The sequence below is a fragment of the Salmo salar genome, chromosome ssa17, assembly GCF_905237065.1.
Source record: "Salmo salar chromosome ssa17, Ssal_v3.1, whole genome shotgun sequence".
Lineage (NCBI taxonomy): Eukaryota > Metazoa > Chordata > Actinopteri > Salmoniformes > Salmonidae > Salmo > Salmo salar.
The window spans coordinates 13,677,706-13,702,903 of NC_059458.1; the positions used below are offsets into that span (position 1 = coordinate 13,677,706).

Consider the following 25,198-nt stretch of genomic DNA (forward strand, 5'->3'; position numbering starts at 1 on the left):
ATCAGTCATACTGTTTATTGTCTTCAAATTGATGTGAGAGTACAATGCATGTATGTATGGTTATACAAAGTAGTGTTCACAGTGGCAGACGTCCAGGCACGTCAGGTTGAGATAGGTCCCTAAACAGGGGAATTGTGGGACTATAAAGTGCTAATTCGGTCATACATGTTTTGGAGTGGTGCAGGGGTCTGCCACACTGGGCACTCAGGGAGCTGTTGTTGTGGGGGAGGGGGGTTAAGTGCCTTGCTCAATGGCACAATGGCATCTAGGATTTGATTCCAGCAACCCTCCGGTTACCAACTCACTTCCCGACAGATTTTTCCTGCAAGACACGGGATTGGAACTGGCAACCCTCTGGTTCCTGGCTCACCTCTATAATCAGGTTACCTGCTGCCAAGAACTGATTTCAAACGTTTAATTACCTTTTTATACTTTTGGAATTAAAAAGACCAGTAACCATCAATCCCAGCACATGAGTAAGAAATAAACATTGTCAAGGAATACCATACTATTGTACGGGAAGTGGGGCCTGAGAACAAGGTTGGTTGAAAACATACACATCTGGGCTGTAGCTTTAGTGGTGTGTGTAAGTACTGTTTGGGCAAATATGAAAATAACTTTAGACTTCTGAACCAAAGCAGCACTGTCCCATTGAGGAAAAACCCTGTTAATGATCGAATTATAAAACCTATACTTCACAATAAGAATATATATCATTTGTATTGGAATTAACTACCTGAAATGTCAAGTCATCTGTAAATATTTAAAAGGCTACAATAAATTACTAAAAACATCTTTCAAACACACATTATATAAAACAGAGACGCTCCGCCTCGTCTTGGGAATCATTTGAGAGCATAGGCCTTACCGTGAGGCCTCACCAACATCCCTGAATCAAACACATTTAGTAAAGCAAGTTTCATCGATCTTAATTCCTTTCCTCTAAGGAGCTACTTTAAATCCAGAAACGGGGCGTTTCTTCAGCACAGAAAAACAGCTCCTGTCTGTACTGTGGAACTGAAATGTAACAGGCTTCAAGTCAGTCAGTCAACTACAACAAAGCACACAGAAAATACTCCATCATATTCAAGTCCAACAGCGCCTCTCTGAGGCCCTATAGTGGCCAGTCTGCATCAGTACACCACATCACCACTGTGTGGCCATTGTCAGAAGGAATAGATGAAATGAGACCCTTGGGACGTCCCAACTCTGATGTCACCCTATTGAATTTGAAAGGTTAGGGTTAGGGTAGGGGTTAAGGAAGGGGTTAAGGTATGGACATCCCAAGGATCTCGGATTGCACTAACAATCGTCAGAACAGCAGCCTCTGCTCCAACAAACTATCCAGCAGACATTTCAGCTGCTCCTCTCCCAGTTTGATCTTGTCCTCTAGCTTGCGCTGCTCGATGATGAGGGCTGACTTCATCTTGACAAAGTGCTGGTAGTCTGCCAGGCTCTCGTGGCTGAGGTGAGCAGCCATGATGCTGTAAACCAGACGCTCCCGCCGGTCAAGGTTCTCCTTGAGCTCTTTGGCGTCTTCGTGTTGTCTGATCAACAGCTTCCTCTTCTCTGACAGGGTGCGCTGAGAGAGGGAGGGCAGACAGAGGGGGCAGATCAGTAGGAGGGATACTAACAAATGCAGGCAAGCAACTTCCTGATTAACTTACAGTACACACATCAATTCATGTTGAACATGAATATTGTAAGTTGGTAAATGCAAACATCCCTTTACTCTAGTTTGTAATACCACTATAGCTCTGAGCTAATGCGGATGAGTGTTAACCAGCTAATCCTGCCTCACGAGTAGCGTGGGGAGTGAGAAATGTCTTGCCTTAACCTCCACCCTAACCCCTACCTTCTCTTCTGGCGTGGTGTCTTCCTCCAGACTGTTGAGAGCGTTCTCCACCCTGGCCAGTCGGCCGGACAGGGAGAGAAGCAAACTGACCACCTTGTCCAGATCTCCCACGAACATCCTGAACTTGTCCAGCTCGTTGGGCTTGCAAACCCTCTGCACCATGGCCTCCACCTCGTCCCCCAGAGAGTTGTTATCGTGGACGTCCTCCTGAAGGCTCTCCCTGGCCTCGCGCAGCACCTGCAGCTTCTTACCCAGGCTGTCAATCAGCTCTTGCTGTGGGGAGAAAGACAGGGACAGAAGAGGAGATGACATTCAAGAGAGCCATTTCACATACTGGATAGTACTTGAAGCACTATTAGTCCTGCCAACCCTGTCCAACTTAGAGTACCAGAAAATTTGAGATTCAACTTGTGTGCATAGCACAAGACAAATTGCCCCCCCCCCCCCATGCTGGTGCGTGGCTGTTTGTGAGTCTGATGCAATTATAGAATTGTACCAAATCAAGTCTATAAAAGGTTGAAATACTTGCTTTCTTGACAGCATTCCCTTTCCACATATGGTAAAAGTCACTAACAAGATATAATTAGAAAGAACACACAAAGGACCTTATTCTTGGAAATGACATGTACGGTGTAGAATGGAGATAATTATCTATAACTTTTTTCTTAGCACATGCCCCCAAGGTTAGTCTCTACAGTAGAGGAACTCGTCACCTTTCAAACTGGGCCAACCACTCGGGCCAGCTCACAAGTATTGGCTTTTTAGACACGGTTCCTAGTCAACACTAAAAGCAAAATCCTTTTGAAAAAAAACAAATGATCGCACAGACCGCAAACCGACTACACAAAGCTTAAGTAGGCTTCCGCAAAGGGAATCTGAACGCTGTTCTCTAGAAGAGTCCGCTGTTTCAGTGCCTATTGTATTTCTTTGCAGCGCATACATTTCAGATTTTTGTCATTGATAAAATCTCAAATTTAGTGCAAAGGCATTTTAGAAGCATTGCCTCTATAGCTAATACTGGACACTCATTATTCTTTCATCGCGCAGTCTTCTAAACTCCCGACTCCATTTAATGCCAAGATGTTTATATTTATTTTGGATGATACTTTTGTAATGCTTTCTGTGACGTGGATCATAATTACAGTCTATCAGGTTGCGTGATCCTCGTCATGTTACGTGTAAAATACAACTAATGGGACGCAGAATTAAATGTACATCACACTCGCACAAATGCGACCAGTTACTTTTCGTATTTGCATTTCATTTCTTTCACTAGCAAATGAACTGCTGGCACTTCAGAGCCCACTGAATGTCCATCTTATGTTCTCTAACGTTAGCTTGAAACCATTAGTGTTTACCTTCCCACAACACATGGAGTCCAAAAGGGATTTGTCCATGTGTTTACGTACAGCATCACAACAAGCAGGAGGGGCAGACACCGGGTAGCTACGTCCAATAATGATGTATTCATCTCCATGTCCGTTGACACAAACTCTGTACGTGTCTGTGTGTTGCAGCTCGAGATTTGGGATGTTAGTGGATATATCTTTATTAAAATGTAAATAAAATCAGGCCCTATTCATTACCTGCGTACACGGACAGAGAATTGCGTAGTTGGTACGCAAAATGAGTGCATGTTGACAGGTCTGCACTATTCCTTAATCCTGGTCCTGGAGAGCAGCAGAACGGCAGGTTTTTACCTTGGCTCAGCAGTGAACCACATTCAACTAACCAAAGTGTTGAAGATCACTTGAATCGTGTATTACGATGCTAAACTTGGGGAAAAGCTGCAGTCCTGTGACTCTCCAGGAGCTGGATTGATGATCAGTGATTGATATGGCATGAAACAGTCAGTAATAATAATAATAATAATAATAATAATATAATAATAATGTTTTATTGTCACATACACCAGACAGCTGCAGTGAAATGTGTTGTTTTAGAGCAGGGCTCTTCAATCTTGTTCCTGGAGAGCTACTGTTCTGTAGGTTTTCACTCCAATCTTAATCTAGCAGACCTGATTCAATAATTAGCTGGTTGATTAGATGAAATCAGGTTAGTTACAGCTGGGGTTGGAGGATAGCTCTCCAGGAACAGGGTTGGAGAAACCGGTTTTACAGGGTCAGTATACTACGCTGTGTCTCTGTACCTTCTTGCTGGCCAGGTCGATGTCCAGTTCGTCCTCTGAGTCTTGCTCCAGCTCCTCCAGCTCGTCCTCCTGCATGTCCTTCATCTTGTTGAGCAGCTCAGCCTTGGGGGCAGATGTACTGTAGTAGGTGGAGCTGGTCACCAGGGACCCTGTAGCAGCAGACATGCACCCCTCCTCTCTTCTGGAAGGGATGGAGACAGACAGAAAGCAGAGGGTTATTTAACCAATAAGGCCCAAGAAGGTGTGGTATATGGCCAATATACCACGCCTAAGGGCTGTTCTTATGCACAACACGAAGCGGAGTCCCTGGATACAGCCCTTAGCCGTGGTATATTGGCCATATACTCCAGAGGTGCCTTATTACTATTATAAACCGGTTACCAACATAAATATAAAAGTAGTTTTGCGTCATTATTATCTGATACACACGTCTGGAATTCTGTTTTAGCCAATCAGCATCCAGGACCCAAACTACCCAGTTTATAATTCTGGTTATTAGTACTACTGCAATACTATTGAGGAGAAAGTAGGCAATAGGATGTCATGTGAAATGCAGGAGGTGACCGCTCAGTATCGATGGGCCAGAACAGCTCCTACAGTTGTAAAATCTCAGAGAGGTCGGTTCAAAATGCAGGTAAAATGGAAGGTTTATGCCCCTCCTGCATTGTATTCAGTTGTAGTCTGTGATTTAATATAGTGCCAACAGGGGGCATCTGTGTAAAGTGTTTAGCATTGAAATAACACGTTTTTGCCATGTATACATTTCCCTCTACTCATCCTCTCAATGGGAAGAAATATTAAAACGCAACACCATAATGTGTTTTTTTTAACTCATCTGAACAAACACCTCTGAAGTGGGAGAGGAAGTCAGTCTGATAAAAATGTAATTACACAAAAATACACAGCACCATGTGTGATTATCTAGATGAGGTTATGACTACCAGCTCAGTTCATTTGTTCATAAATGTTATATTTCTGGACTGCCAGGTCCCATTCCCAGTCAGCTCACCTGTCATCCATGCCCCTGGGCGGCAAACCCTGTTTGGGGGAGATTTTCCTCCTCTGGTGCCCCCCATCCAAGATCTGCTCCCCCTGGGGGAAGATCCCCTCCATCATGTCCATGGTGGTCTTCATCTTACTCTGGTCCAAGATGTCCACCAGGGACTTATCCTTGTCCATGATGTCTCTGGCCAGCTCCTCTCTCTTCACATCCTCCTCCGAGTTACTCTTCTGAGGGTGCTGGGGACCCATGACGGAGGTACCGGAGGGGCCGTTGGTCTGAGACCGCCCATGGGACAGGGCCTCTTCTGGGGCTACAGTGAGGGTTGGGTCCCTGGGGGGACTCTGGGGCCCATGGCGTGTGTAGGGGGTGTAGGCACGGAACAGGGAGTAGGGCTGCGGCTCAGGGGAGGGCAGGCTGGTCGGTAGGGGCGGGGGAAAGTCGGGCCCCTCTGAAACTCCAGGGGCCCCATTTCTCTCACTGTGCAGCAGGTACTGGCGGCTCTCCCTCTCTGTGGTGCTCTCAGCATGGACGATCTTCACAGGGACCTTCTTCCCTACACTGCTCATCTCCATCACAGCGTTTGTCCTGTTCTCTGGCCTGTAGAGACAATAGTAACTAGTCTTAACTTAAAGTTAACCAATGTATTATGAGAAAAATGAGCGATAGATGTCACTTAAAATGACACAAATGATTGTTAAGAACACATTCTTTAACCTTTAGTCTAATTTACAGCTCAGTTTACTGAAACAGAAATAGGATTTTATGTCAGGAACAAGGAGTGAGTCACATCTACCATATACAAGCTTACAGTCGTGTTACTGACTGACAGTGGACAGGTTGAGTCAACGGTAATTAAAGGGATGGAACGGCGCCGCTGACAGAAAGGTCATGCAGTCAGTTAATCATATGACCAAATAAGATGACAGCCTTCTGTCCCCAGGCTTAATGTCCTGGCTACTGTGGCAAGAATACTGTGTGTGCCCCAATGCTGAGCAGCTGAAAACAAATCATTGGGAAATAGATCATAGGAAAACTCTAAACCATTGCATTCTGGTCTGTGGCACATCATACCATGTAATTCCAAACTATTTACCATAGCCTCCTCTATCAATGTGCTGCTACTACGACAAAGAAATGAGACTTGAAATCGAGCTGCATCACGCTACAGAATCAGGAGATAGGCTCCTGCAACTAGGGGCTGTTCTGGCTCGGACAAGACTTACTTACTGGAAGTAAAGCAACACGACACAGGACAACAATCCCCAGTTAGTTACGTAAAGCTGTACAGTAGTTTGAGGGGAGCTGAGGAGACAGGCATGAGAATGCCAGTTAAGTTGCTTAACGCTTACCTGCTCTGGGCTTCATCCTGCATAGACACAGAGACAGGGGGCTGGTCCGTCAGCCTCTGTGGAGCAAACTGAGGAGAGGGAGAACTAGTCCCACATGAAGAGGGAACCGTCAGACTGGCAGGCTGGTAGGAGAAAAAAGGAGAGTGGGAAGAGGAGGAGGGTGGCGGCTCTAGTGTTGAATCAGCTGCTCCCTCCTCCGTGTCCAGTCCAGCGGTTCTCCCAGGGGATGGAGAGGGAAGCTGGGTGGAGCCCAAGGAGCAGGCTTGGTTTGGGGCAGGATCCAGCTCTGTGCCATGGGGAGAGCAGCTGCTGCTGGATGATGGATCTACTGGGTCAGCCTGATGGGTGCGAGGGACAGGCAGGAATTCCTGGGAAGACAGTCCGTAGGTGGAGGATGTGGTTGAGGGGGTTTCCAGGCCTAGGAGAGGCAAATGTGGCATGATGATGAGGCCTGTATTCTGGGGCTTGGGAGCCAGCGTTGGAGGTGGTAGTGGTTGCTCAGACACAGAGCTGTGGGTGTGGTTGGAGGGGTACGGGGGGAGAGCTGGGAGGTTGTGGGCGGGGTCCGCAGAATCACATTTGTATCTGTGGTCGGAGGGGTGAGGGAGAGGGAGGGGGGCGGCCACGTCTCTGCTGCTGTGTGGCTCTGTGTCGGTCAGTCTTGGAATAGACGGTTGTGGAGGCTGTGGGAAGTGGTCGAGCTGGGCTGGCTGCTCTCGGCTCTTGCTCGGCCCTCTGGCAAACAGAACAGGAGAGGCAAATATAACAACACACTCACACAAAGCACATATTCAACTGAAATGAGGAGCAGAGGCCTTGCTGAATTGATTTATTCACAAATTCAGCACTTACTGTACATTAAAATAAAAACATTTAAAGATCAACTAATCTCTGCAATAACACCCAGAGAGCAGCGAGTGGGTTTACAACCTGAGACCGGAGTTGAATGTGATAGCCTGAAACAGGATTGGTTTACACTTTTACCTGTAGCTTTACCTGGGCAGGGAAGTTCCCTCCCAAACCCTGATAACTACACCTGAGCTGAACTGGCATGCTCCCCACTCGCCCTAACTCAAACTGATATTGTTATTATACTGTAGTACACACTCATGTTCATGTGAGTGTGCGTTACTGCACCGTCAACAGATAAGTATCACCTTGAAATGTGTTCCAACAATAGGTGGATAGGTTACAACTGATCTGAGAACAGAAACTAGAGTGGAGAAGAGAATAATGTGAAATGCTCACCTGGTGGTGTAACTGCCTCCTTGCTGGCCCTGTCTGTGATCCAGATTTGCGTTTTCAACAGAGTCTCTCCATGGCACAGGGATCTTCAGAAAGAAAATGAAGAATACACTGAATTACCATAATATAGCTGGCCCAATATAACCTTCTGCTAAAACAGCACTCTGGCCAGCAGGTTTAATGTTTAGACAATACAACGCGGACTTTTATATCTTCAAACAAACTCATGCATGTCTGTGCTAACGTAAAAGGAAGTCACGCAGATCACTTTACTACCACTACACTAAGAACCATTCGATGGAAACGCTCACCTGTGTGTAGACGTCTTGTGAGGGAGAAGATCTGGACCTCTCGTGGACACAGACAGACGTCTCCACTGTTCCCTGGTCCAGGATGTTGTCAGCAGAGTGGTACCTCCCCTGGGGCTTTGTGTCTGAAGCCTTCCTCTGCATGTTCCAGGTGACCTGGTACTCAGTGAAGGTCCCCAGCCTCTGCTGCTCCAGTAGGGCCTGTCTGCCTGCGGGGCTGAGGGGGTCTGGGTGGTGGTCACTGGAGGTCTCACTGGCCAGGCTCGGCCTCCAGCCCTCCTCAGTTTCCCCTGAGTGGGCTCTCCCTCTGGCCTTGCCCTCTCCGTGCTCCAAAGTGCTGGAGGTGGTGCTGGAGCTCTGCTGGCCTGATTTGTGGATGGTTGAGTCGGGTCTGCAGAAAGCAGGTTTAGCAGCCATTTCAAAGAACTTCCGCCGGTCTACAAATGACCGTGCTGTTCCAACAGGATGTTCTCCCTCACCCTCCACTCCCAGCTTGTTGATCTTGTCTGGCTCGGAGAACGAGTGGACCCTCTTGTTCAGAGGGAAACGCTTGCGGCCGCCAATGCGGGAGACTATGTGTGAGTTGGGTTTGGTTAACTGAGCCTCCGACCCTGACCCGGGAGGTTCTAGGTCTCTCCTCCTAAAGGACGTGGCCTGGAGGACCCTAGCCTGAGCCTCCTTGAGGTGGTCCTTGTAGGAGGAGGAAAAGGAGCCGTCGGAGGAGGTGGACTTCCACCCCCCCGGGTCTGTCTCCTCCTCTATCTCCTCCGTCTCGCTGGGGCAGGTCAGGGTGGCAGCGCTCCGGCTTTTCTGCAGCTGGGCCCTCTTTAGCTGGATCTCGTTGCGGAGGGTGGTGGCGTATCGGTCGCTGCGTCTCGCCAGTTTGCCCGTTGCCGTGTTGTCCATTAAAGCCTCCTGTATGGCGTGGTTGGCGTCTCCCCCGCCGTTGGGTGGTGGTGGTGGTGCCGTAGCAGGGTGATTCTTCTCCACCAGGCTCCTACTCTCCTGAGCCAGACTGTGGAGCATGGGTGTCTTTTGAGAAGAGATCTTATGGTTCTCCTGAGAGAGCCAAGGGTCTTCTTCTCTCAGCGGTGCCGCCTTGTGTTCCTTGGGCGGACTGGGAGAGTAAGAGCTTCTAAGCTGGGCCTCTGTAGAAGGTCTCTGGCCCTCACTCCACCTCTCCCTCTCCTCAGTGGTAGGTTTACCAGATGAGGATAAGGAATTAGAGGCTGTGTGCTCGTAAAGCAGAACGTTGGCCGGTTTGACATTTCCGTTCCGCTCCTTGCTGCTGGCGTAAGGCGGCTGAGGAGGATACTTGACCTTGTTGGTCTTGTGGGAGGAACTTGTGGAGGCCCTGTCGTTGGAGCCCTTAGCTAGCTCCATGTCAGCCATCCAGACCTCTGATTTGCTCTGTCTAACACGGGTCTCTGGCTGGCCTGGCTGCTTGGTTGTGATGCAGTAGTACCGGATGTGTCCTCCGCCGTCATAGTTCTGGTCGATGGTCGAGGTGGACAGGGACGTGGTGGAGGACCTCACGTGGTTCCTGCTGTTACTGCGGTTGGTCGGGAGCTCCTGGAGGCTGTGGTAGTAGCTACCGACGCTCTGCGGCTTCGGTGGATGTGGGGCGGATCTGGTCTGCAGGTAGAAAGTGCTTTCGTCGCTGTACTGCCGCTGGTGGTTGGGCAGGCAAGCGAAGGGAGACTGACTCTGTCTCACGTCCTGGCTAGACAGCGAGAACAGTTTGTTTGGGTTGCTGAGCTGGTTGTGGTTGTAGTCAGGTGCTCCTGCTGCTATGTTTGGGTGGAGGAAGTCTTTCTTGTGAGGTGGAGGGTTGTAACTGCACCTGGGGTCTGGCCCGTTCTCATCGTGAGAGATATGGTTTCCCCGGCCTCTGTAGCTGCTGTTCTCTGGGGCCTCAGCCAGCCTGTCCAACCCTCGTTCTTGGGCCTTCATCTGGCCGTGGTGTGGAGCTCCAGGCCCCTCTGTGTAGGCAGGGTACACCTTGGTGGCAGCGAAGCTGTCACTGCGCAGGGGAGGAGGAGGAGGAGATGGGGGGGCTGCTACCTTCCTCCTCTCTGGGACGTGCCACACAGGGCCTATGTGCGATCTGCCAGAGCCTGAGCTGGAGTAGCGGGAGTCAGGCTGCTCCTCTGGGGCTGTCCTGGGGCTCTCTGAGCCTCCGTCCCCCTGGGGCAGCTGGAGGTACCGGCTGTGGCGCTGCTCACCCTGCCTTCCGACCTCACTGGTCTGAGTCTGGACCCCCTTATAGAACACGCTGCCCTCAGTCGCCGCAGTGTTGGTGAGCGCCAGCGCAGGCTCCGGGGGAGGGCTGGTAGAGGACAGGCAACTGAAGGCTGATTCGCTCTTCCCACCAGACCCTCCACTGCCAGGGAGAGGCTCAGCACTGCGGTGGTACCTGCTGGGGGAGAGGCATCCTGGTGGGTAGGGGTGTGAGGGACGCTCTACTCTCTCCATATTTCCCACGGAGCTGAACTGGCTGGATAACTGGCGTAGATTCGAGTCGTGGTCCCCGCAGCTGGAAAGGTCTTTTGTGGATGCACTAGAAATCAATACAAGAAATTGTGTTAATAATCTGGTTAGCAGTAGCTAAATTAGATATCTATTAGGTATTATCATCCATTTATTATGCCTTTATTCAGTGTTTTCTTGTTCTTTGATAACTGACCTACTTTTACATACAATGAGTGGAGATGAGAACCCAATAAGAATAATGGCTGCCCCTACCTCTGAGGAGATGGAGTAACCATAAACTCTCTGAATGTAGCTCAGACACATTCTCTAGGAACTGGGACGACCCTAACGGGAAGTGTCTGAGTAACACTGACACTAGGAGAAGGAGGTCATAGATTCTTCCAGCAGCTCACCTGACTTCATGTTTGACCTGCCACACAGGTGGAGGTGGAGGTTCTATGCGGCTCTCTGTGGGTTCGGGGTGGTCTCCTGTGAACTTGGAGGAGTGCCATGAATGGGGCCGGGAGACTGGTTCATTCCTCCTACGGAGAGAAGGTTAAGGAAAGCATGTTATTGAAATGCAACTAATTAAAAATAGAAGGTAAAAGAAAAACAATTCTTTCACATTTCAGTCTCACCCCTTGAAGCGGTTCTTCCTGATATGCATGTTGGAGAGAGGTAACAAAAATATCTAATTCAGTATAAAAAAAAAAATACACTACAAAAAAAACTTATCTGATATTTTATTTTTTATTTTACATTCATTGTGTAGAAGATATGAACCAAATTAATGAAATATAGACCTAGACAGATGAGACACAATGTGAAGCTTTCACTGAACAAATCTGACACATACAGGACCACAGGACCACAGACAACTACAGTACTATACGCCATGTAATGTTGGAAGCAGGATGCAATGTTGTTGATGTCACCCAGAATGGGGTTGGGTTCAAACATTGAAATTCACATGGGATCACTGAAGGATCGATTTGGGATAGCTAGTGTACTGGAGGAGGTTGCTATTCCACAGTACCTCATTGAACTTCGTAATATCTTGGTGAGAAAGTTCCTGGCCACATGTTTGTCAGTTTCTGATTCTGATGGCATGGTGGTCTGTGAGACAATATCCACCATTTTCATTTTCCTGGGGCACGCAGCAGAGGAACACATACAATATTGTCAAAAAATAAATAAAAATCACAAAAACAAATTCCTGGTCACTATCATTTTACATTTTAGTCATTTAGCAGACGCTCTCATCCAGAGCAACTTACAATAGTGAGCACATACATTTTCATACTGGCCTACCAACTGAGCTACAAAGGACAGAAGCTCCTCAGTATACTGTTAGTGACTGACCAACGAGAACAGTGCACCCCCTTCTGGCCAATAAGAGATTTATACTTTATATTCATTGTATGGTATGTAACACGGGTGACAGACCTTAATGATCAGTAGTTAATTTGGTCAACTCTAAGAGGTTCGATGAATCAGTCCTCAAACGCAAGAGGAAGCCGCCATTGCAGTAGTAATCTATGAGAAATATCTGTTATTTAGAAGAACAACACTGAGACAGAATAGAAATTACCTTTAACATGGTCTGTCTGGTGGTCATCCCACTGCCATATGGCTGTACGGCGACAGACAGAGAGAGATCCCTTGAGTGTAAACAGCATGGTGTAGGCGGGGGCTTAGCCTTTTGAATCAGTTAGAAAGATGAGATCAGTGGTTTCACACTATGTCCAAGCTGGCGTCTGTTCAACACAAACCTGGATTCAAATGTTACTTGAAATATTTCAAATACATTTAGTGTTTGCTTCAGCCTGCCTGGAGTGCTGGATGGGTGGGATTTGCACTTTTACAGCTATTCCATTGGTTCCATTGTGCCGGGAAAGCTCAGTCAAGCCCAGATAATGAATGTGAAATTATATTAAATAGTATTTGAAGCCAGGTATGGTCAAACAGGGCATTTTCAGTCCCTTTTCTTCCCCCTGACAAACACCTAGTTCACTCGACCAGAATGTACTAGACAAGAGCGACACATTGTGCACTACAGATACTGTATAAGCATAAGGCTAAGAGCCACCCACTCAAATCCTTAACCTCTCTGATCTACGATACAAGACTCCTACATTCCATCATGGGGCCAAAGGAATGTGAAGATGCGTTTTGATTGGCAGTCAGCCCCAAAGGAGCTCAGTCTGAAGTGGGACATCAACGTTGGCAATCTTCCAAAAGTTCAGGCACTTGGCTCATGGAGTCAAGCTAATTTATGGGAGGGAGGCTGAGGGCAACCTGAGAAGCTCTCCTCCTCAATAAGAAGCATAAAGACAGAGAGCGTCACACACACACTATGACAGACCACGTAGGCACGCACGCACACCGACACTCCCTCCCTCCCTTCCTCCTCCAGTCAGTCAGTGGTCCTGAGAGTGGTATGCTGCCCTAGCAGACCCCTAACAGCTCACAATAGAAATGCAAATGGATTTCTAGTCAGGAGTCCTTATTGTCAGGGTTACAGCTGAACTGCCACAGCTACCCAGAGGGGAGGAGGAGGAGACGTCGGGGTTAGTTTCAGAAAATCCTCCTCCGGTTTCTGTGAAAACGACATTCGAAAACAAACAGTAGCGAAACTGACCCAATTGGGTGTGAATATCTAGGCTATGCGGGCAGCAAGTGTGAAAAGTGTAACCTGAACTGTAGGCTTAGATAAAAACAGAATAAATCAAAAGGAAAGCTTTGTAAATATACGTGGAGAGAATTAGCATTTCAAACTGAAAGAAGAGATTTATTGAAACCCAATTTTAAGTTGCTCGGCGTGGAGTTGACAGAGCATTAGGTAGGGAGACGGATGGGAGAGGGAAGTTCAATGAGCTTAATAAGAAGAAATCAAAGTAAACTTACCAAAGAATTAGCAATCTCGCTGTGGCATTTCAGATGCACTCTTTTGTTGTCAGTTCTCTTTTAGCAAATAACAGCATCTCAGAGAGCTGATAAAGCAGGCTGAAAATGACTGCCCCTCTCCTCAGAGCCTTTCTACGCAGTGCATTCCTTTGAGACACTTCAATGATCGACAAGGCACTTCTACAGACCCTGGTCAGATTTTACAGCTTCTTTGGCAAAGGAACTATCTGTGCAAAGGAATTCTCCACATCCATAACTTCTGCTGTATCAGTCCAATCACAGAGCTCTCAAACACAGAGAGAGAGCTCTTCTACCCTTCTCTTCACACACACACACACACACACACACACACACACACACACACACACACACACACACTTCATCTTGGTGTGGCTCCAACAAGTGTGTGTCCTCCCAGTGTTGTAGTCAATGGGATATTTCCTAGGGGATTGTGGGGATTTACCTCGGGAGGGGAGGGGCCAGGGTTATTGTCATGCCCAGTGTCCTTGCTGTAGATCAGTCTACGGCCCATTAACCACTGGAGTAGAGTTGAAAAAGTAAGATTGCTTGCATGGTCAGTCAGCACACACACACTCGATATTAGTCACGCACGGAATCCTGGCATGAGACAATCAACAGGGTTTCACCGAATTGCAGTTAGCTTGGACATGTAGATTAGTTCTAAACAGTTCCAATTCCAGAGGAATCTGTAAAGCCGATTTGAAGAAGGCATTACAAAAACAGGTCATTGGCAACCAACCAACGCGCACCACACAGTTGGCGTTGGGATGTACGCTATATCGTAGTGACCAGACAGAGACCTCCACTTAATTAACGGAGTCATAGGTCAGCTGACCATGGAGAGAAGAACACAGAAAAACAACTGATCGTGGTCTCTCTTGTTAGTGAACACCGCAATGACCTTGATGGCAGAAAGACAAGGTAACTAACTACTGGACTTCTCTATCTGAATGATATCAGTCATGTTGGAAAACACAGGAACTTGATACAGACGTCCAGTGGAGATGGTTTAGTCCTGCAGTCAAAGAACAAGCGTCATTGGCAGGTACTCCACCATTACATTCCAGAATGGCGAGGTGTTGGCGGTTGATGTATGTAAACCAAACACTGCAAGTCCCTAGACACAAATCGATCCCCGTTTAAAATAACAGTAAACATTTCTAAGAGAAGAGCTATTTCCGACTGGTTCAGATAACCAGTGAAGAACCAGTGACTCTAATAAGGAAATAGACCTGTTGAATCACCACCTTGCTGGACAGAAGAACCAAAACCCAAACAGAATCAGGCAGTGTGCCCTGCTACGCCCAGGTCCACTGAGCCCTGCTGCCTGGTGCCTGCTTTTTAAAAATGGGGGCTGAATGAAACAAGCGACACAATAGAAAAGTGCCAGCGTAATCACAGCTGGGCTTATCGCCTAACGGCTGGTTACAGAGAGGAGACCTCAGCATCAGGCTCCACACCCACGTTACATGCCGTTCTGTTCCTACAGGGTTCAGATACCAGCTGGTAAAATACTGGGTATTAGCATGTGGCATAGGGACGACGGTCAGTCCCCTTTACCCTCATTCTATAAAGACATCTGGAAGAACAAACTGATGGCCTAAGTCCTAACCCAGATCTGATACAGTCACCCCAAAAATATCAAGTGTCTGTCTCAGAGTAAATGCTTACTCTAGAGTAGAACAGTTTGTCTTTGTGTGGGAGTGGAGGTAGAGGGGAGAAGAGGCCCTCACTGTCATGTTAATGGGTCAGTGTTAATCCAGGGCATTGCCTGAGGATGGGAGACTCCCTGCCTGACAAGAGTAAACACTACAGGATCTTCCTCTCCCTCCTCACATGTTTAGGTTGACTATACAATACCCCATAAAAGGACCATTTAACCACACAGCCCAATTCAATTAAAAGTTGTGGAAAAGTTGAAAGGACATGCCTTGTTTTATTTTGGCTGTCAGCAACCCCGTTTTCAAATCTGATAATGGAAGAAGACAAAACTACAGTGTGACATATCTAAGAATAAAGCAATATAGACAATTGTCATTGTGCAGCAAGATACACCACCAAAAATGACTATTTTTGAAACACTAAGAGTCCGACAAGATAACCTTTACAGCAGATAAAGGTGCAGTGCCCTCCTTGTCCTGTGAGTCTCACTTCTGGATAACTCTTTACCATTAAAGTGAATAACAGAGAAAAGCATACCTGAAATGACGTCTTCAGTGAATTCCTACCCTCAATCCAGGCATATCAAGGGAGATACAATAGCAACCACCCCCAGAGCCTGGCTGTCCTCATTTGACTACACTGCCTTCCCAAAGCAGAGCGAATGAAAACAATGAGCTCTAGTGAGACAACCTATCCCAACTAGCAATGTCAACTCACCTAGGCAACATGGAACATTCCACTTTCCAAACCAAGCGGGGGGAGGCTAAATCTACAACACATTTAAAAAAAGAAAGAGTTAATACAGTAAAAGACGATCTATCCAGATACTCCACAAACTATGGAGTCTACACCAGGAATAAAGCATATTTTACACTGGTTCGTATAGGATTTGCATAAGATTTAACAGTTTTTTTTTACAGTGTTTACTACTTTGCCCTCTCTCTAAGCTGTGTGAGTCCATGCCTGTGGCTTTACAAGATGTAATAGGATTCAGGCATTAAGACGCTGGAGCCAGTCAGCAGGGACCTTCTATGATGTTATGAGGCAAGAGTTTACACTAAATTACTGTAAAAATATTTAATTGGATTCAGATTCTATTTTTTATCAGTTTTATGCAAGTATATGCCTCAAGTATGGCCTACTAAATTACTAAAGCTGGAGACTCATATCTCCCTCACTAGCTTTAAGCACCAGCTGTCAGAGCAGCTCACAGATCACTGCACCTGTACATAGCCCATCTGTAAATATCCCATCTAACTACCTCATCCCCATACTGTATTTATTTATCTTGCTCCTTTGCACCGCAGTATCTGTACTTGCACATTCATCTTCTGCACATTCTACCATTCCAGTGTTTAATTGCTATATTGTAATTACTTCGCCACCATGGCCTATTTATTGCCTTACCTCCCTTATCCTACTTCATTTGCACACACTGTATATAGACTTTTTCTACTGTATTATTGACTGTGTTTGTTTATTCCATGTGTAACTCTGTGATGTTGTATGTGTCGAACTGCTTTGCTTTATCTTGGCCAGATCGCAGTTGTAAATGAGAACTTGTTCTCAACTAGCCTACCTGGTTAAATAATGGTGAAATTAATTAAAAAAATACTATACTACAACACACTTGAACAGAAGAAACATGTTTATACGAACACAAAAACCACAGAGAGAAATTCAACAACATATAAAAAACCATTCAGATTTTCATAGAGTACTGAGAGTTACGCGACTTCACTAGGCTTATATTACATAGAAAAAAGCAACTTTGTCCACTGTTGTTGTGCCTCTTCTACTGATCCCATCCTTTCTGCAGTTGTTTGTTCTGGTTAGCAGCAGGGAGTTTGGAAGACCAGAGTCCGGAGAGATGAAATCACATTAACAGCAGAATACAACACAGAGGTGTGAATGTCTGATTGAGGAAATTCAATACTGGATGCCTAAATAAAATCAGGGTTGATCCATCATTGGCCCCCATTCAATTCACTGTGTGTGTGAGAGAGTTAAAGTCTCAAATCCACGGGGGGGTTCACAAAGAATTCACCTAAGAATACTCTGCATGCCTTCTAGACCAGCATATGGTCATTAGCTAGTTACTGGTGGTGCCAAAATGCAGCGGGTTGGCAGTTTGGCCGTGGTCTATTCACACACACAGTGGTCTTTTCACACACAGGGGCCCTGCCTGTTGAGTGGTGACAGTCCCCTACCACCACCAGCTGTCTCAGTCCATCTACGTCAGGGACAGCCAACGACACCGCCACAGCCAGGCAGCTAGACCAGCCAGCCAGGACCCTGGAATTCAGACAAAGCCCCTGGGACAGAGCGCTAGTTGGCCCTGGCTCCCCAGACAATGGCCCTAACTGGCCCTCTTTGTGTGATTGACAGGGTGCACTCACATGGAAAATGGTTCCCCTTTTGTTCCGTGGTCCCGTCTCTAATGGTGTCATAAGGCTAGCTAGTGTATCACACACACGTTTGTGGCCGACTGATAAACTAGATGACCGCCTCAAGTAGCATCATTGATTTACGTAAACTGAGGTTTACTTTCAATTGCCAAGTCATCTCAGAAAACCTTGGCATTGAAGGGTAACATTCCTGAGTAATGAATGAGTCATAATGAGGAAGGGTTTGACCTGTAGTGGGGCAGTCGGAGCTGAAAGTTAGAATGATCAAGGGTCTGTCAATGGGATTTAAAAGTGTAAGAAGCATACGGGAAACAGAACCGATGGGTGTCTCTGGACAGAGTGATGTCTGGTGATGACAGAGAGCCGAGGTGAAGTGGGCTAAAGGTCTCCCATGTTCCGAAACTTGGCATACATCTCGCTCTCTCTGCCCCTACCCTCGTCCCCTACTCCCCAGATACTCCTCTGTGCCATTTAAGAGTCATTATCTAACCTGAAATAACAACCGTGACACAGAGAGAGAAGTCTGGACAATGGGTCCATTGTCTTCCTCAGCCAATGAGCAGGGAGGCCCAGTCAGTCTCTAAATGACATGCAGCCCCCCTGCCTCAGTCATGACATCGGCAGTATATTTCTGCTGTATACAACCTAGATACATTCCAAATGGCACCCTATTCCCTATATAGTGCACTACTTTTGACCAGAGCCCTATAGGCCCTCGTGAAAAGTATTGCACTATAGAATAGGTTGCCATTTGGGACAAAGACCCAGACAGCCAGCCAGAGGAGCATGAGAAAAACCACAACACTGGGGCTGTAAAAGTCTGGCTTTTCTAGTGTAAACATGCACTCCAAGGCACTAGATATTAGTGCTGCACTGTATACCCGAAAGTTCTGTACTTTTTCAATATTAGAACATGAAAAATGGTTTGGTACTAGAATTTGTTATTTTCGGTACTTCTGTCAAATATCAGCGCAGCCAAACGAGTGTGCTTGCATACTCCCTTAAAAAGACTAGAAAAAAAAGCGGCAATAGTACTGTTTCTCCATTTTGAGCCGGCGTAGCCAGTAATACACTTCATCAAAATATTCAGTTAACCTAACTCAAGAAATCTGTCATTCATTTGATGGGGGGGGTGGGGTTCCAAAGAGAGCTTAGTTGTGCAATTTTACATCCAACTAAGTATTTTCTGTTAATAAATGTGCCTGAAAACGAGTCAACTCTCTTTGTTGTTATTCAAAGACTTTATTGAAGAATCCCTACAGTTGACCAATCGCCGACGAAGGGGCATAGACTTCAGCTCCGAACTTCGACTGGCCTCCAGAAAAAATGTTGTGCCCGAACAGCCTTAAAAAAAAAAATGTTTTAACTTGTCGAAGTCCAAAACATCACAAAATGTCATCATAATACATGCACGTGAAGCATGCGGACGCCTTTATAACGCGAGCACACCGTGTCTGCTCTATAGCCTGCACTGGGAGTCTGGGCTGTTAGCTCATGTTAGCTCCCCACTCATGATGCATAGAAGTTTACACACTTGAATAATGTGACACGGCATGTAGAAATGTTGAAACGGTTAATTACTGTTCACAACACAATCTCCATACAGGCTACAACACTTTACAATGCAAGAAGAAACCAGTAGCTTCCAGCTTTGACGGCTAACTTCCCTTTCTAGCTTACAACTGAAGCTAATGTCAATTCACTACTCTCTGGTACTTTGTTTGAGGAACCATAATGCAAAATATGCTGATTTCAAAGCAGATTGCCACCAAAACTTAATTCATTCACTTAAATCAAAGTCTCTCCCAGAGACGATCTATTCTGTCTCAGTTTATTGACTGTGAGAGAGAATAGGGCTCTCTCTTGCCTAATGAATGACGTCATTACTGGTTAAAGAGACTTTTAAAGAGCACTTGAATAAAATAAGTTACTTCTATGCAAATGTTGTTGATCAGTACAATAAATGGAAGGGAAACAGATGGTCATCTGTAGCCCGATGAAATCAGCCATAACAAGCTCAATCTTGACTTACCCAGTTTATCAAGAGATTTACCATTCAAATAAGTTCTGTAGTCAAACAAAGTCAAAATGATTGTATCATTTATTAATTAATGCATACATGGCCTTCTCTGAAAAATGTACATACATAAATGCCATTCTGTGACTTTGGCTAAAATGCCTTATTTTTTTTAATGTGGTATTGTTTTGGTATCGAGTATCATGATAGTATAAAGTAGGGATGTGCCCAGTAGTCGGACAAAATGAGTATCGTAACGGATATGGGAAATTTTCCTGATACGATTATGATCCCAGTATTTTTTGTTATTATGCGTGATCTAAATATATATATATATGTGGCAGCATGCATCTTTCAATCAAGTGCAAGGTGCTATGTGGTCTAAATACCTCAACTGGATAGTTTGCCTGTCTGTGAAGAGAAGGGTGGGCTGTACGTTGATCCTGTATTTCTCCATCCACTCGCTTCACTTCATAATTTCATCTGATCACTTCTCCTCGCATGTTTCGGTATGATCATTTAGATTGCTGCTGCCTCCCGTTTGCCTGCTACTGTGATAAATCAGATGGTCGAGGACGTTTGCATTCTCTGACTTCGGTATGATCATTTAGATTGCTGCTGCCTCCCGTTTGCCTGCTACTGTGATAAATCAGATGGTCGAGGACGTTTGCTAGCCAGCAAGCTATCAATGTGCATAATATCTAACAAGCGGCCGAGAGTAGAGAAAAAAGATGAACCGCCGATGTGCATTCTCAAACTTTTCTGCCTGTTGCAAGTTGAGGAAACAGACACACTTGATTGGTCTATAAACGTACCGGGAGATAAGTAGGATGTCAAAATACCTAGGCATATTAAAACACTTCCGTTTTTGCCGATCTGACTATTAATTGTCAATTTACAGATACGATTAGGAATATGAGTACGGCCAGGTCGGCACACCACTAGTATCGAGCATTGTGATACTAAACCTGGTATGGAAGTCAACATTCTGGTGACAACACTACTAGATGTTCACTCTCACAGGCCTAGACACCTCCACCCATCCTCCCACAGCTTTAAACCGTGTATCTGCTTCTCCTTCTTCACGTCACCCATCGGTGGTTGTTTAACAGAGTTTGGAGCTCAGACAATACATTTTACACTTAAGTCATTTAGCAGATGTTCTTATCCAGAGCGACTTACAGTAGTGAGTGCATACATTTTCATATTTTGTTTGTTACTTGTCCCCCATGGGAATCGAACCCACAACCCTGGTGTTGCAAGTGCCATGCTCTAGCAACTGAACCACACGGGACCATAATGAGATTACACACATCACATCCCACCCCATACTCTCTGAGCCTCCCATTCGCTATTGAGCAGTCTAGTCGTAAATGAACGAAATAGATATTTGCTGGCATTGACACCTTCACACCTACCAGAGAATGTGTTTTATGAACACGCCATGAAGCTCAGAGCATTCCTTCCCCTATAGGGCGGTCTTCAATGTCCTCTACACTGGCTTTCTCGACACTGTTGTGTGAAGAGCTTAGTTTGCTCACATAATTTAAAGGCATGTACTGCATCCCTTCCCTGTTGGGTAGATATCATAGATATCTGTAAAACATTTAACTTCACACTGCTTTACTAAGCATAGTAGATATCACGGATGAAAGAGTGTAAAAAAAAGTGAAGTTCGTACCTAGTCCTAGTGTAACCATAACAAGCTGTGGCCCTGCCCTTCGCGGTTTAGTAATGATCAGTTAGCATTCCACTCCTACAGTTCAAACTAAGGTATACTGTACTTTATGACCAAGCAATATTCTATAAATGACATGCGTCTAGTATAATGACAGTCCTGTCTATGCATGTCAGTGGTTAGAGTTGCACCAATATACAGTCCCTGAGGCCATAAACATTGTCTTCACAAATACAGTACCAGTCAAAAGTTGGTTTGGGCTTAGTGGGACTATCGTTTGTTTTTCAACAGGACAATGACCCAAAACACACCTCCAGGCTGTGTAAGGGCTATTTGACTAATTAGGATAATGATGGGGTGCTGCATCAGATAACCTGGCCTCCACAATCACCCAATCTCAACCCAATTGAGATGGTTTGGGATGAGTTGGACCACAGAGTGAAGGAAAAGCAGCCAACAAGGAACTCCTTCAAGACTGTTGGAAGAACATTCCAGGTGAAGCTGGTTGAGAGAATGCCAAGAGTGTGCCAAGCTGTCATCAAGGCAAAGGGTGGCTACTTTGAAGAAACTAAAATATATTGATTTGTTGAACACTTTTTTGGTTACTACATGATTCCATATGTGTCATTTCATAGTTGTGATGTCTTCAGTATTATTCTACAATGTAGAAAATAGTAAAAATAAAGGAAAACCCTGGAATGAGTAGGTGTGTCTAAACCTTTGACTGGAACTGTACATAAAATATTCCCACCTGTTAACAAACCCCAGCAAAGGGCAATGTGTGACTGTAGCACCAATTACAACTGCAGCCTCGTTGCTTTACGTTTCATCCCAGCAGGTGAAAGTGGGTGAACTGATACACCTCCAGCTGGTTCTGAAATTCCCTTTCTGAATGCACCGACTACATTACACAGGACTCCTCGTTTCCAAGATAGTGTCTTTGTGGGTTAAGGTTAGCTTGTTTGACACTTTGCAGACACTTGAGTCCAGAGTGAAAGTCATTTGTACAAAAAACCTTTCTTCCTGATATGCCCAACTCTGGTGTGTCAGTTTCAGATAAAACAATATATTAATGTACATCCGTAAGTTTAATGTATACCATTTTAAACACAGGGCACTTCTTCTCAGCACAATGGGAGAGATGGTACGCAGCAATCACTTTATGATAGTACCCATTGAGACATCCTGTATTCAATGTCTGTCATATTCAATTCAATAGAAATGTATTGTGCCTGGGTGTAAGGGCAATTTAGTTGCAGCTCATAGCCCACCTTCTGACAACCAGGGCGAGGGTCTTGTGGGAGCTTTTGACCAGACAGATGGCCTCCTGTCTGGATCCACTGATGGGAACTGTGTTGATGTTGACGATCTCATCTCCCACCTGCAGGCTGACGGTCGCCGCCTTGCTGCCCTCCTCCACCTGAATCACACAGCAGGAATGTTTAATTAAAGGTGTTAATAAGTAGTTTATACATCATTAATAAAACAGCTATAACATACTGGGGCAAATTGAGATTTTGGGACTGTTAACATTTCTGAAGTGAAGAGTATAAGAAAACAATTGCACACAGATAGTGTTGGCAGGGCAAAAGGGGCCCAGTCAAGGGGATGCTGTCTGATAGTTATGTGGATAAAATAACATGTTACAGACTTAATGTCTCTTAGTGAAGTATATTTTAATAACAGTTCACTTTCCATAGTTCATCAGTTTAGAAGAATATCACATTCCATCCACAGACTGTGTTGACAGGACCCTCTCTTCAACCCTGCCATGCTGGCATTGAGTCAACTTCATTAAAAATGGTTATATCATATCCACCCTTCCAAATCCCCTCTCTCCAGCCCGTCTCAACGTTCAGAGGGGGACTAGCCTACTACTGACAAGCAAATGAAGCAAGTCAAAGTTATATGAGATGTATGCTTTTGTAAATTATATCAATCTAAAATGAACAGGATGGATTGTTATTTCGTGTAGCTTCTGAAAGTGGCAACCTGAGAGCTCTGATAAAAAAAAATGGAACCATAAGCAACTTGAGAACGATTGGAGCAGACTTGTTGCACATTCCATCACTTATTCTCTACACATACAGGAGCACAGGAGGGGAATGGAAACAGAACGGAGAATAGAAATGGAAGGAAACAAACTGTTTCCTCATTCTGGTGGAGAGCAGCATCGACTGAGCCAATCCTGGTTAGCCACTGCCAAACACACATTATCTTCACTTCTGCATTCCTAAACGGTTCCTGGTACTGCTGTGATGAGCATGGAAGACAGCCCCCCCACCCCCAAACACACATAGAACAAAACTTGTGGTGACTAGTAGAGATGTGCTCAAGACATTGGCCAGGGCAGAAGTTTAAAGGTGAAAATATGCAACATACCAAAGGCATAAAGGCATGGGAACAGCCCCAACTATTTCCGGACTGAGAAAACATGAGTGTTGGAAGAAACACACACAGTTAACCAATCAGGAAACGACAGTGATGTTCCAGTGTTTAATCTCCACACAGCCTTATTTTCATATCAGGGGAAACAGGAAAGGTGAAACCCATCCATGACAGTGGAGAAATAATTACATTTAAATTGTTTTTATTTGCATGATTGATCTATGGTACTTGTTATTGTTGTTTATTTGCACTTCTGTTGTTAACTAGTGTGGCTAAAGTTAAGTCAATAAGGGTTCTCTGTATTTATCTTTCTTCATCCTAATCATAGATAGATAGATAGATAGATAGATAGATAGATAGATAGATAGATAGATAGATAGATAGATAGATAGATAGATAGATAGATAGATAGATAGATAGATAGATAGATAGATAGGATACCTTGGTTATGCGCAGTGGTTCTCGGTGCTCCAGACCCCCTCTGAGAGTGAACCCCCAAGGCGCCCCACCAAACAGCAGGACATCCACAAATCTATATTCAACATCATCCCGAATCCCGTCCCCGACACCCTTGAATCTGTCCGCGTCTAGGAAGGCTTTGACTTCTCTGGCTGACATCCTTAATTCGCTTCTGTAGTCGACGACGTACATAGTGTTGAAGAGGGATGGGAACTCTTGACAATCAGAAGTTCCCGATTAGCCCCCGTTTTATTTCACAAGAGAATGATCAACTAACTAGTCACTAGAATTTGCTGTCATATGTGAACCCCTGCCATACTCCATACACGATAATGCGTTTAGCTGATAAATAACGACTACCCTCAGCTTGTACAGTTGTCGTTTATCCTGGTAAGACGGCGAATCGATATCAATTGTCCTCTTTCTTTCCTTATGTTTTCCATCACGGACATCTTTACCCCGTCACTCATAGTAACCAACGGTGACGAAAAAAACATAGGCCTGCCCTCCTCTCCAAGTGTGTCTATTCAACAGGCATAATTTGATACCTCACGCATCGTTTTCAACCAGCTGGCTTCTCTTTAAGCAGACAACAATCCAAAGTTTTGACACGTCGGAAAAAGACATGGTTAATGTTTTAGAAAGCAAAAAAATATATACTAAATCAAATAGTTTAGGCAAGCCTACTTGAGGAGAACAGGAAAAGAATACGAAGTCAAGTGAAAACCCAGTGTTGAAGGTCTGTACTGGACAAGCACCTGCGATGAGACACCTGCATAGACAGAAATAGTAATGGCGTCTTTTTGTAGGCACTATAATCCCCCATGGTTCGTTCGACAAAGCCTATGGAGAAAATTAATGGCGTTTTTGGATAAACGCCGAAAATAAATTGTGGTAAACACGGGTTTAGGCCATTTTATAGGTTTTATTCTATAAAATAATCTTCATCAGCTAACGTCACTTTGTGAGTTTTGACGAATTTATGTTTTTTTTTAAACCCCACAAAGGCTTCATAATTCGCTGAAGTAATGTTAACTGAATGCTACAATATCATAGAACAAAACGTATAAACTCTCCTGTGTTAAACGCAGACCTTATTTTTTACGTTTATTCCAAAACTTTTATATTTCGTCATTCATTTTTCCCAGAGGAATGGCTAAACGAAGCAGGGTTTTAAGACCACAAGCTGGCCAGCCGCTCGATCGCCTCGAACTTGACTAACATTATTAATGATTATGATCTCTTGAGTTTCTCTCATGTGCAACATTTAATTAACA

General features: G+C 45.2%; 1 protein-coding gene across 6 annotated transcripts; it reads right to left on the reverse strand.

Annotated features, from left to right (window-relative positions):
- Positions 1 to 24,822, reverse strand: LOC106575179 (protein Shroom2). Of its 6 annotated transcripts, none has more exons than XM_014151473.2 (10): positions 23,904 to 24,822; positions 22,346 to 22,494; positions 10,795 to 10,923; positions 7,913 to 10,469; positions 7,605 to 7,687; positions 6,357 to 7,091; positions 5,014 to 5,604; positions 4,005 to 4,185; positions 1,856 to 2,128; positions 1 to 1,582 (listed from the first exon to the last, which is right to left on the reverse strand). In XM_014151473.2, the coding sequence occupies exons 1-10, from the start codon at positions 24,111 to 24,113 to the stop codon at positions 1,313 to 1,315; spliced, it is 5,178 nt and encodes a 1,725-aa protein (XP_014006948.2). In that variant the 5' UTR covers positions 24,114 to 24,822; the 3' UTR covers positions 1 to 1,312. The 6 variants fall into 6 exon arrangements, with proteins under 6 accessions (XP_014006948.2, XP_045554784.1, XP_014006953.2 ...); XM_045698828.1 differs by lacking the exons at positions 22,346 to 22,494; positions 23,904 to 24,822 and adding exons at positions 11,020 to 11,037; positions 11,418 to 13,250; XM_014151478.2 differs by lacking the exons at positions 22,346 to 22,494; positions 23,904 to 24,822 and adding an exon at positions 19,786 to 21,415.
- Between the last annotated feature and the right edge of the window lie 376 nt (positions 24,823 to 25,198).

What these genes read in the sequence shown, in the direction of transcription:
- LOC106575179 (XM_014151473.2), bottom strand. Translation starts at nt 24,113, where the DNA reads ATGTACGTCGTCGACTACAGAAGCGAATTAAGGATGTCAGCCAGAGAA. An exon ending in AACCACTGCGCATAACCAAG is followed by an intron (nt 22,495 to 23,903) that starts GTATCCTATCTA and finishes TGTGTGATTCAG; the next exon opens with GTGGAGGAGGGCAGCAAGGC. An exon ending in GGAGGCAGTTACACCACCAG is followed by an intron (nt 7,092 to 7,604) that starts GTGAGCATTTCA and finishes TCTGTTTGCCAG; the next exon opens with AGGGCCGAGCAAGAGCCGAG.